The sequence below is a fragment of the Tauraco erythrolophus genome, chromosome Z, assembly GCF_009769465.1.
Source record: "Tauraco erythrolophus isolate bTauEry1 chromosome Z, bTauEry1.pri, whole genome shotgun sequence".
NCBI classification, from domain to species: Eukaryota; Metazoa; Chordata; class Aves; order Musophagiformes; family Musophagidae; genus Tauraco; species Tauraco erythrolophus.
The window spans coordinates 29,985,699-29,997,810 of record NC_141496.1 but is presented as its reverse complement, the minus strand read 5'-3'; the positions used below and the strand labels follow the sequence as shown (position 1 = coordinate 29,997,810).

The following is a 12,112-nucleotide window of genomic DNA, read 5'->3' as shown; positions in this document are numbered from 1 at the left end:
CTCGTTTATTCTCCTCGAAGCTTTTTGCCTAAGTGGGAGAACTAACGCACTGCGACACCTTCCACTGAGGCCTGTTTGGGCATTTCTCCTGTCTTCCAGAAAGCTGTTGAATTATACTTGTGGCAGCTTCTCACATGTTCATCAAAACTAAAGTTTCAAAGGTGCTTTTTAAAGTTAACTTGCTACCTGAATTTTAAACAGTGCTTTCACCAGGAAAATGTGATTTTTGTCAAAATCCACAGTACTGTATATTCTTACAAGACAGGCTAAGCTGGAAGAGTAAAAGAACCCTTCAGTACCACATCAAGAACTATCCGGAATTCTTACCAGAGCTTTTCGTATCATAGTGCACATTGACAGCAAAGTGGTTAAGCTTTTAGTCAGAACATCACTACAACTCCTGGAAGCGTGTCAAAAATTTGCCCCCACCCTCCTCTTTTCTTCACCTGTAGTCCAGCTCCTGTGTTCGGTCCTGGGAATGTCCATGAGTCTATCATCGGACATACAAGGCAGTCTGCATTCTTCTTCTGTCTCTTCAGAACGACAGGTTTTATACCAGAAGCAGAGGTTACTGTTCTGTATGTGTTGGAATATTTAGGGATCAGAAGGGCTCTTGTTTCTCTGCACACACTCTCAATATTTGGTGCAGCAAGATTGCTTCCATACAGGAGACAGCCTGTGCTGTCTGGATCCTTGGCAAAAGCAAACCAGCTGTCTGTAGTCGAGTTTCCAAAGCTGCCGCAACTAAAACGCTATACTACTGCAATGGGTACTGTTTTCCAAATATTTTAAAACCCTAGAAAAAAGTAAAAATAGCGTATTTGACTCTAGTAACTAGTTTGCTTCTCTTTACCTAGATTACCTCATTTCTTCTCTGTTTCCTTGATCTGCTTTACCCCTCCCTACACACCAGTCCCCTTCCCGCTGTCTGCAGTGAGAGTTCCAGAGCTGTGAGATGGGGCAGCTCTGCAGCTCCAGCTGTCTCGAGCTACACAACTGCTGTCCAGTTGGAATTCTCTCAGCCAGCGTAAGACGTTATCAGTGAAGCGTGCTTCACCTAATCTTCCTGACAGGACAAATGACTTCTGCTCATGCAAGGCAGGGATGCAAACCACGTTCATGCCCAACGTAGCTATGACACCAGAAGGCTGTAGCGGATGGTGCCTTGGTGATGGGACAGGAGTGTGCCAGCAAGGGCCCCCACGCAGGCGTGGCGCAGCAGGCACACCAGTTCCCAGAAGAGAGCACAACTCGGAGCCCGCTAGCTTTCTCGGAGGAGTATTCAATGATATCTGGGCTCCGAGTGTGTCTATACACAGGATTGCTGGGACCATTTCCATCCTTGGCGTGAACCCTGCTTGTAAGCTCTGGGAAAAGCTGTGGTAAATCAGTTTGTCCCCAAGCTGAGTCTGTTTTGCCTAGGGCTGTGGTTGGTGGGTGATCCCTCCCTGTTCTTGTCTGGACTCTCAAGCCTTCTGTTGGATTTTTCTCCTCTCCACCCCACCAAGGTGGGCGGGAGTGAGTGGCTAAACCACAACATACACAACACAAAATTGCCTAATGTCCCGTCTTCACCACTGGTTTATTTTCAGATCGCTTCTTAATCTACCCAGGGGGACATTAGGGGCTTTAGCCCCAGCTTTCACAGGTTCTTCCCGAATTCCAGGACCCAGCAGCATTCCCACTAGGACTCAGGCTATCTAGAAAAATGTGGTGGGCTGACCCAGCTGCTTACTCACCCCACCCCAGCAGGATGGGGAGAGAATCAGAAGGGTAAAAGTGAGAAAACTCATGGATCGAGATAAACACCGTTTCATAGGTAAAGTGAAGCTGCGCATGCAAAGCGAAATAAAGAATTTACTCACTACTTCCCGGTGGCAGGCAGGGCCTTGGCACACTAACGGTTACTTGGGAAGACAAATGACGTATCCACGGGTGTCCCTTCCTTCTCATTCTTTTCCTGAGCTTTTAGTGCTGAGCACAATGCCATTCGGTATGGAATATTCCTTCAGTCAGTTGGGGTCAGCTGTCCTGGCTGTGTCCCCTCCCAACCTCTTGCCCACCTCCAGCCTCTTCACTTGTGGGGGGCACAGGGAAAAAAGAAGCACAAAGAGAAAACCTTGATGCTGGCAAACCCTGCTCAGCAATAGCCAAAACACCAGTGTGTTACCAACACTGTCAGTCACAAATCCAAAACACAGCCCCATACAGGCTGCTGTGAAGAAAATTAATTCTATCCCAGCCAGAACCTGTACAAAAAAAAAAAAGAGAAAATCTACATCTTGGCACCAGTATGTGCTGAGATCCACAACAGCCAAATAAAGACCAGCTCTTGGAACCACAGAACGGTTTGGGTTAGAAGGGACCTCTAAAGGTCATCTAGTCCAACCTCCCTGCCATGGGCCTGGACACCTTCCACTAGACCAGTTTGCTCAAAGCCCGGTTCAGTCTGACCTCGAAGGCTTCGAATCATGGGGCATCCACAACTTCTCTGTCAAGCTGTTCCAGTGCCTCTGCACTCTCACCGTAAAGAACTTCCTCCTTACCTACTTTATTCTTCTGGAGAAGACTTGTACGAGGTCAGTCCATTTTCATAAGCTAGAACACTAGGATAAAATAACCATGCCATAAAAATTATGCCAAGGACCACTGGGCAAAAGACCAGACTTCTAGCTTCTAGCTCTCCACCTGGTACCACAACACGGTTTGCCAAATTGCTTCCCACTTCCCCTGTAATAAAACACTGGTCTCCAAAAGCAAACGGAAGGCAATCCTACAGTAAGTGTGTGCCATAGGCTCCATCATCATCAATCCACCATCTCAGAAGAGTGGACTTCGAAGGAAACAGTCACCCTGCTGACAGAACGCTATGTAAAGTTGCCCTAAAAACCTATTTCGCCCTCAAAATTAAGTGCGCAGTGTTGCTGTTCTCTTTTGCCCGGCACCGACTGCTCAATCCGTGCTTCGCCCATAGCCCACACCCAACCAAGCCCGCTTGGCACACCGTGTACAGGTGTAACTGTGCTGCCAAGAATGAAACTTTTTTTTAAAACGGCGCTCGAAACAAGCCAAGCACTCGTGTAACAGTATGTACAGCAGTCCAGACTGTTCTCCTTCTTTTACACGTGAGAGTTGGCCTAGCTCTGCGTGAACTGGCCCAGTTCAACCACACTAAAACAGTTAAAATAACTTCTGGGAATACTGGCTCCAAAAGAGTGCTTCCTTAGTGAAAAAAATGGGCAGGTATATCAGGCACATGGAGAGACACCACTGTTGGCACAGTTTCTGGCTAAACAGAAATGCACTTTTTCAGCAATAATCTTGGCTTTCCCATGTGAAAATTGTTTCTGGGTAAGTCTAAGGAGTTGGACACTCACTGGAGAAATATTCTCGCAGCAGCTTCTTTTAATAGTTAACAAAGCACGCTAGATCAGTCATTTAAAATCCAGGGGGCAGAGTCACATAGCACAGAAAACTACATCCCACTCTAGTTTTTGCTTTGGTAACATGAGCTTAGGAACAGGGCCACGTCTGGAAACCACCAGGCTGGCCAGCTCATTGAACTCCCTCACTCGAAACGTTTTCCTGCTTTGCAAGGTAGAAGGGAAGAAACCATAATAGGTATTACACTGACGATGACTGATAATAAGTCACCAATTACCTGATGTTTGTTGTCTCCTCACTCTGTCCTTACGCTGTAAACTTATGATGTAGTCCCTTTATTTAAGATAGTCCCTCAGCTACTGACACATCATTGCTTGTGGTAAAATGGCTAAAGACAACCTAATGACCCTGAGTTACCTGCTAAGGCAGAAAATCACTTAATGAGTAATCCTAGCCTTGAAATTCTGTCAACAACTTCTAAAATTGTAAATTATGCAATGAACTCATTATATAAATTTCCCATTATACAACGGAATGGAGTAGTTAATTTCAACAAGCTCTCACAGAGATTTGTAGGGTAGAAGGCTTATTGCTATTAATTCACCACCAGTGACTGGAGAGTGCTGCACGCTTAGTCTGAAAGCAATTTTGATCAACAAAGGTGACAAAATGGGAATTCACACCCAAAGTCTGTGAGACGAGTGGAAAAAAAGTCCAAACTTCAGTAACGGGGAAGAAAAAAACTTTGCATCCAGTTTGTATCCAACTCAGCCTCCCTGCTGTTATGCTATCTCAATATTGGTGAGAACACAGCTGGATCACCTGTTTCACCAGACGTTTCCCTGCCGGAGCTCTGGAGGAAGTGCTCTGCTCTGTGCACTTAAAATGTTGTGATACAGAGCTGAGGTGGAGGCCTGGCACGGCACGTGCATCCCGTTTCCCTGACACAGCTGGCTGTGTAAGAAGGGTTTCAAGGGGCGTCAAACAGAATATAGGTAGGTGGCTGGGAATAACGTGCTTGCCCTCCGTTTCTATCTCTGTTTCTTTCCACCTCCTCCCTCTGTCTGACCAACTGTCTTTTGTGTCCGCTGTGTCTTATGTTCAACAAGTGCAGAAAAAGGTTCTTCTTAAGACACCCAGAAGGTGTGGAGGTGCTCTATAGAGCCTCCGAGCCCATGGTGACGAGCAGCTCAGCAGCTGCAGGACTGCAGTGTCATCGCCGTCTTTCACACGACTGGTGAGGGGATTTAGAGATGTTCCCTGTGTGTGGGGAAGCCGCTTCTGCTCACCTGTTTCGTCCAGTCCTAAAAGGGGTTTGTGCAGTTTGGGGTAATGTTTGTTTTCTGCATTGCACTATTGCGTAGTTCCTCAGACGACGGGGCAGGAGTAGCTGCAACTGGTGAATTTAAAAGCATTTGCATTTCATAGAATCATAGAATCATAGAATGGTTTGGGTTGGAAGGGACCTCAAAAATCATCTAGTTCCAACTCCCCTGCCATGGTCAGGGAAACCCTCCACTACACCAGGTTGCCCAAAGCCTCATCCAACCCGGCCTTGACAACTTCTCTGGGCAACCTGTTCCAGTGCTTCACCACCCTCTGAGTGAAAAATTTCTTCCTTATATCTAATCGAAATCTCCCCTCTTTCAGTTTAAATCCATTGCCCCTTGTCCTATCACTACACGCCCTTGTAAAAAGTCCCTCTCCAGCTTTCCTGTAGGCCCCCCTGAAGTACTGGAAGGCTGCTATGAGATCACCCCGGAGCCTTCTCTTCTCCAGGCTGAACAGCCCCAACTCTCTCAGCCTGTCTTCATAGCAGAGGTGTTCCAGCCCTTGGATCATCTCTGTGGCCCTCCTCTGGACCCGTTCCAGCAGCTCCATATCCTTCTTGTGTTGGGGACTCCAGAGCTGAACGCAGTATTCCAGGTGGGGTCTCACGAGAGCAGAGTAGAGGGGCAGAATCGCCTCCCTTGACCTGCTGGCCACGCTCCTTTTGATACAGCCCAGGATACGGTTGGCTTTCTGGGCTGCCAGCGCACATTGCTGGCTCATGTTGAGCTTCTCATCCACCAGCGCTCCCAAGTCCTTTTCCTCAGGGCTGCTCTAAATCCATTCTCCGCCCAGCCTGTACTTGTGCTTGGGATCGCCCCGACCCACGTGCAGGACCTTGCACTTGGCCTTGTTGAACTTCATGAGGTTCTCACAGGCCCATCTCTCCAGCCTGTCAAGGTCCCTCTGGATGGCATCCCTTCCCTCCAGCGTGTCCACAACACCACACAGCTTGGTGTCATGTGCAAACTTGCTGAGGGTGCACTCGATCCCACTATCCATGTCACCAAAAAGATGTTAAATAGCACTGGTCCCAGTACTGACCCCTGAGGAACACCACTCGCCACTGGCCTTCACTTGGACATTGAACCGTTGACCACAACTCTTTGAGTGCGACCATCCAGCCAATTCTTTATCCACCAAATGGTCCATCCATCAAAACCATGTCGTTCCAGTTTAGAGACAAGGATATCGTGTGGGACAGTATCAAATGCTTTGGATAAGTCCAGGTAGACGATGTCAGTTGCTCTTCCCCTATCCATCAATGCCGTAACCTCATCATAGAAGGCCACCAAATTAGTCAGGCAGGGTTTGCCCTTAGTGAAGCCATGTTGGCTGTCACCAATCACCTCCTTGTTTTCTATGTGCCTTAGCATAGTCGCCAGGAGGATCTGCTCCATGATCTTGCCGGGCACAGAGGTGAGACTGACTGGCCTGTAGTTCCCTGGGTCTTCTTTTTTTCCCTGTTTAAAAATGGGGGCTATGTTTCCCCTTTTCCAGTCATTGGGAACTTGCCAGATTGCCATGACTTCTGAAATATGATGGATAGTGGCTTAGCAACTGTATCTGCCAGTTCCCTCAGGACCTGCGGATGCACCTCCTCAGGTCCCATGAACTTGTCCACCTTCAGGTTCTTAAGATGGTCTCGAACCTGATCTTCTCCTACAGTGGGTGGTTCTTCATTCTTCCAGTCCCTGCCTTTGCCTTCTGTGACTTGGGATGTGCAGCTGGAGCTCTTGCCAGTGAAGACTGAGGCAAAGAAGTCATTGAGAACCTCAGCCTTCTCCATATCCCGGGTAGCCAGGTCCCGCGTTTCCTTCCGGAGAGGGTCTACATTTTCCCTAGATCTCTTTTTATTGCTGCCATATCTATAGAAGTTTTTCCTGTTGCCCTTGATGTCCCTGGCCAGATTTAAGTCTATCAGGGCTTTAGCTTTCCTAACCTGATCTCTGGTTGCTCGGACAATCGCTCTGTATTCTTCCCAGGCTACCTGTCCTTGCTTCCACCCTCTATAGGCCTTCCTTTTGTGTCCGAGTTGGTCCAGGAGCTCCTAGTTCATCCATGCAGGCCTCCTGGTGTTCCTAGTAAACAGAAAACAAATTTCAAAATTTCAAAACAGAAGAGCAGACATCCTCTTAGCGTTTCATTTTAGGCACCTGCAGTAATGCTACCATGCACCTCAGCGAGGCAGAACAGATAATCTGTATCACCACAGAAAGAAGTGAACCTCAGAAACTAACCCCTGTGAAACACTGAATTGCAATTTTTGTTCATTTTTACTTTTGCTAGCTATCTTTCTCAATATATATTTTTTCGTTCCAACTGTATTTTGAGCACACGAACTAAAGTAGATCTGTACACAGGAGAAAACCGATATTTTTCTCTTAGAAGCGTAACAAAGCTTTTAAACCATTAACTAAACCTTTTCTGGACTATTTCCTTCCTTTATTTCAACACAGGCTCCTTATCTGCAACCGAGGAAGCACGTACAACGTGTACACACTGTGGCAGCTACCGGGGATGTGGTTCCAGCTTCAGCGACAGGCAGGTCCCCCCTGGATCGCACTGCCACCCCAGTTCAGCTGCCCGGCTGTGCTCCGAGTCAGCTCTGACAGATCAGGGCTGAAACGAAATCACTACTGCACTGAGAGGGTGCACTTAACCGCATCTCTCATTGCCAGGTGCTTGGCTTGTGCCAACGTCTAGATACAGATTTATCTGGCGGAGGCAGGGGACACCACCATCGTGCGCAGATGCTGGGAAGGAAAGACACGCACCGTGCGCTTCCCGTGCAGCACGAAGGTGTATTACAACAACAGCTACGGAAAAAAAAAATCAAATTTATAACTCTAGGTTTGGGACCCGCAGGACCGAATTTAACTGATACATTCTGGGCATTTCTGTCACTTTTGGGAAACGGAGGCTCTTCTGTCTCGAGACAGCACAAAACCCAGCGGGCTGGATTCCTGCCTTTCCGAACCGCTGCGCTGTTCCCATTCCAGCCCCGGTAACGGTTCGCTGCCCAAGTTGCTGCCGGTGCGCGACAACCAGCCCGCAGCGCCGCGGTGCCCCGGCCCCTCCGCCGCCGCCCTTTCTCTCGCACCGCACCGACTCACCGGCGGCGACGGACGAACCGGCGCGTTTCTGGCGACGATTTTTCACGAAATTCTTCGCGCGCACCTCTCCCCGCGCAGGAACCGGGAGGCACCGCTCCCCGGCAGACCGGCCCCCCGCCCGCAGCTCGGCCGGAGCGGCGCTGGCCCCGCACGGCCGCTCCCGCCCGCCGGCCTCCCGCTCCCGCTCCCGCCGCCCCGCCCCGCCCTGCGGCGCCCGTCCCCGGGCCCCCGCGGGCGGCACCGCGCAGCGTACCGGGCGGCCCCGGGGCGGGAGCGCCGGCCCCGCCGCTCGCTCCGCGCCTCAGCGAGCCGCACCGCCGGGCCGCCAGGCGGCGCAGCCGGGAGCGGACGCGGGGCGGGAGCGCCGCTCCCGCCCGCCGCTCCCGCCGCCGCCGTCCCGCAGCGCTCCGGCCCGGTCCGCGCCATGGAAGCGCCCCCCGTTACCATGATGCCCGTCACGGGCGGCACCATCAACATGATGGAGTACCTGCTGCAAGGTGAGCGGCGGGGGCGGCCCGGCGGGCAGCGCTCTCCCGCCGGGCCGCCGAGGGGAGCGCGGCGGGCCGCGGGCCTGACCGCCGCCGCCGCGGCGGAGGGGCGGCCGGGCCTGAGCAGGGGCGCGGGGAGGGAGCCGGAGGGGAGAGGAGGGGGTGACCGAGGTGCTGTCTCCCGTCTGCCGCAGGAAGCGTTTTGGACCAGAGCCTGGAGAGCCTCCTGCACCGCCTGCGCGGCCTGTGTGACAACATGGAGCCGGAGACCTTCCTGGACCACGAGATGGTGTTCCTGCTGAAGGGGCAGCAGGCCAGCCCCTTCGTGCTGCGGGCGCGGCGCTCCATGGACAAGAGCGGGATGCCCTGGCACTTGCGCTACCTGGGGCAGCCGGAAATCGGCGACAAGAACCGCCACGCGCTGGTGCGCAACTGCGTGGACATCGCCACTTCGGACAACCTGACGGACTTCCTGGTGGAGATGGGCTTCCGCATGGACCATGAGTTCGTGGCCAAGGGGCACGTGTTCCGCAAGGGCATCATGAAGATCGTGGTGTACAAGATCTTCCGCATCCTAATGCCGGGGAACACGGAGAGCATCGAGCCGCTCTCCCTCTCCTACCTGGTGGAGCTCAATGTGGTAGCTCCAGCAGGACAGGACATTGTTTCTGATGACATGAGGAACTTTGCTGAGCAACTGAAGCCTCTAGTGCACCTGGAGAAAATTGACCCCAAAAGGCTAATGTGATTGGAAAACTGGGCAGTCGAGGCATTAGTTTGGTCAGCGTTCCTGAAGAGGGTGTGTTTCTAAACTGCCTCTTGGGGGCAAATTGAAACAGGGAGAGGGGAATAAAGGACTACGGATCCGTGTTTTGTCAACGGCAGTCAAAAGAGTGTTTTTTCCTTCACTTGCGAATGTGAATAAAAGTGGGCACTTCTTCAAATTAATGCCATTCAAAACATCAGTAAATGCTTTCCTTCCCTTAGGGAGACACCTGTTAGAAAGCACGTTGCCTAACAATCCAAAACAATCCCAAAACGTCAGACTTACTGAAATTCGTATTTCTATCTACCCACATCCTGGTGCTGCTTGCTTTTATTTTTTATTTTTAAAGCACCATTCCTGTATCCTCTTTGCCTTTAAGTAAGAAGAACTCATCCCTTTTGCATTTAAGAAGTTAATATTCTTTCGTGCAGGAGATGTTGTTAACACAAGCATAAAACCTGGAACAACACTGTAAAAGAGCAAGTGTACGCCTGTTTGCAATAGAATAGTAACAGCGTGTACAACGGGAACACCTGGGGCACAGGAACTTTATAGTGAAACTGTTTCTGATACAACTTTCCAAAGTTAGAATTGGAAAACAATTCAGCAACATCACAACTGTAAGAGGTTTTCACATCTTTCATCGCTGTTCCATCGCTTTTCACTGAAGTTGGGCGTGGCAGTCTTAGTTGATGAGAATGCAGTAATTTACGTTTTTTTTTATTATTGGACGTCTCATACCTGACAGCAATATTGAAAACTGACACATTTAACAATCAAGAGCATCCTACAGCTGCTAATTGAACCTGTGATGACTTTGTTTAGCAGCTGCTCTCTTGATAGTCAGAGGTTATTTACCCTCTCTGTATTCAGTGATGCTGGAATTTGGTTTGAGAGTTTTCAAACGCAGTTCAAACAGAAAAGGGTTGGGAGAAACAACAAAGATAAGGAAGCTTATTTAAACTTCAGGTTCGTTACATAAGGCAACCATTTTACCCATTACTGAAATGCACCAAACTGTTGGTGACGCCACCTTGAATACCACAGAACTCTCCAACTATGGGTAAAGACCACTTACACGAAAAGCCTTGAAAAAGGCCTTTTAAGTTAACAGCTACATTTTCAGCAGTGGCGTGCGGACGAGATATGCCACGACAACTGAATTAGTCACTTTGCTGAACGCATAGCAATGATTTCCAGCAGGACGCCAGCTGGAAATGAGGCGGGCTGTGTGACTGCTCCTTGCCTAGACTGGAAATATTTTCTGCAGGGTTGCAGACACACCTGCAATTGTTTTCTTCGTACTCACGACTCTCCCTCGTCAGACAGCACGCTATCCTGGGCTTCCTCCGAGTCTGGAATTCTTTAGTATACTGTTAATGGGCATAACTTGCCAGGGGGCAAGGGGTAGGTCCCAGAGCTCTGCCTGTACCTGGGAGCTGAATTTGTCAGGTTGCTCCAGGATTCAGACACAGGCCCACCCTGGCAGGTGGGAATCCTCAGGGATGTTGTCATATCCTGCCACTGTAGCACTGGCTAGGAATCGCTTGTCGCGGACTTTTCCACGGTCCATGGCTCATCTCTTGTGAGATGAAATTTTAGAAATAAGTGCGACGGATCAGAAAAGTTGAACAATATATGCCAGCTTTTTAAGGGGTACACAGTTTTAAGTATGAAGACACACAGAAGTATGCAGGTCCTTCCCGTTGCACGCAAAAGGAGCTGATTTGCTAATTTACCTTCCAAGTTTCTTTCTAAGTGGGGAGGCAAACAAATCACAGTGTTGATGTTAGCGTAATTGTGGAATTTCAGGCAGACCAGCTCAAGAAAAAGGGAGGCTGAATTGAAAAGGAGACTTCAGTTCTTAACTGAAGTGAAGTTTTTACACTTTAGATGACAATGGGTCTGACTATTGCTTGGTCCGAGTTCTCAAAAAAAAAAAAGTTCTTTTTAAGCAGAACTAGTTTAAACCTTAAAAATTACAGCAATCCACATTACCAGCCTTCCTTATTCGAGCTGTAGTCAATGCATAGAAGGCGCAGGTGTGCAGAAAAAAGCTAAGTGCATCAATGGTTACAGCTGAAGACAAATGGGACGCTTTCATGCACCTAAAACTCCCAAGTGTGTCATCCCTTTCTTTTATCTAACAAAATACGCTTTTCTCCTCCGGTGAAACTTAGCTTTTACGGCTGGAGAGTAAAGACAATAGCAATACTATTAGCAATACACACTGGTAAACTGCACAGCACAACCCTAACTAATTATCACTCATTGTATCCAGGGTCAAATTACGTTATACTTACACAGATGGCTACAGAAACGTGCAACCTCTCCTTGCTGGAGAGTACGTGTTTTTTTAAATTACATGCATAACTTACAGGACCAAGAATGTGACTGTATTCTTTTTATTTTATTTTGGGGGATTTCTTTTTGCCAGCTAAAATAGCTGCATTCTTCAAGGGCAGGGCTTACCTCAGGACTCTTATTTGTTGCAATGTATCACCTGAGGCTTGACACAGCTGAGCCCAAGATAAGTTTTCTTTCTGTGCAAGTCATGCCTTTTGTTATTTCAAACTGTTGCTCCAGTCTTGCATGCTTGTTAAGTTTTCTACATCTTTATGGGTTACGAAATCCCTGCATCACAAGTAAAGCTAGGGTTATTAGTGATCCATTAGGCACCAGATATGCCTGCTATTAAGCTCACCTCAGTTCTTAAAAATTCTTCATACTTTAGAAAAAGCCACAAGTTTATCCTCTTGCACTCCTCAGTCCTGGGTCTCTAGCCTTCCATAAGGTCGCTAATTCTGTAGAAACGAAGACAAGAGCTGAAATACTTTGGAAGTGCTCTATAAAAGGCTATACTGTACAGGAACATCTTTTGACATGCCTCCGGTATGCTAGCACAAAACAAGCTTTTCGATACATAATCGAGTGTGGCATTCAAGTTTTCATCTCAGTAACCTCAGTAATACAAACTGCTTTCCTGTAAAATGTTTTCCATACATTGTAGTATTGTATGTAACTTTATC

The 12,112-nt window shown here is 48.9% G+C and overlaps 1 protein-coding gene across 1 annotated transcript; it reads left to right on the top strand.

Annotated features, from left to right (window-relative positions):
• The first annotated feature begins 8,253 nt into the window (after positions 1–8,253).
• On the top strand, positions 8,254–9,166 carry MED18 (mediator complex subunit 18). The gene is made up of 2 exons (XM_086629706.1): positions 8,254–8,326; positions 8,512–9,166. The coding sequence occupies exons 1-2, from the start codon at positions 8,254–8,256 to the stop codon at positions 9,063–9,065; spliced, it is 627 nt and encodes a 208-aa protein (XP_086485832.1). The 3' UTR covers positions 9,066–9,166.
• Positions 9,167–12,112: the final 2,946 nt, after the last annotated feature.

Excerpts from the sequence above, each read along its gene's own strand:
- MED18 (XM_086629706.1), top strand. The coding sequence starts at position 8,254 with ATGGAAGCGCCCCCCGTTACCATGATGCCCGTCACGGGCGGCACCATC. Across the intron at positions 8,327-8,511 it reads GATGGAGTACCTGCTGCAAG|GAAGCGTTTTGGACCAGAGC; the intron begins GTGAGCGGCGGG and ends CGTCTGCCGCAG.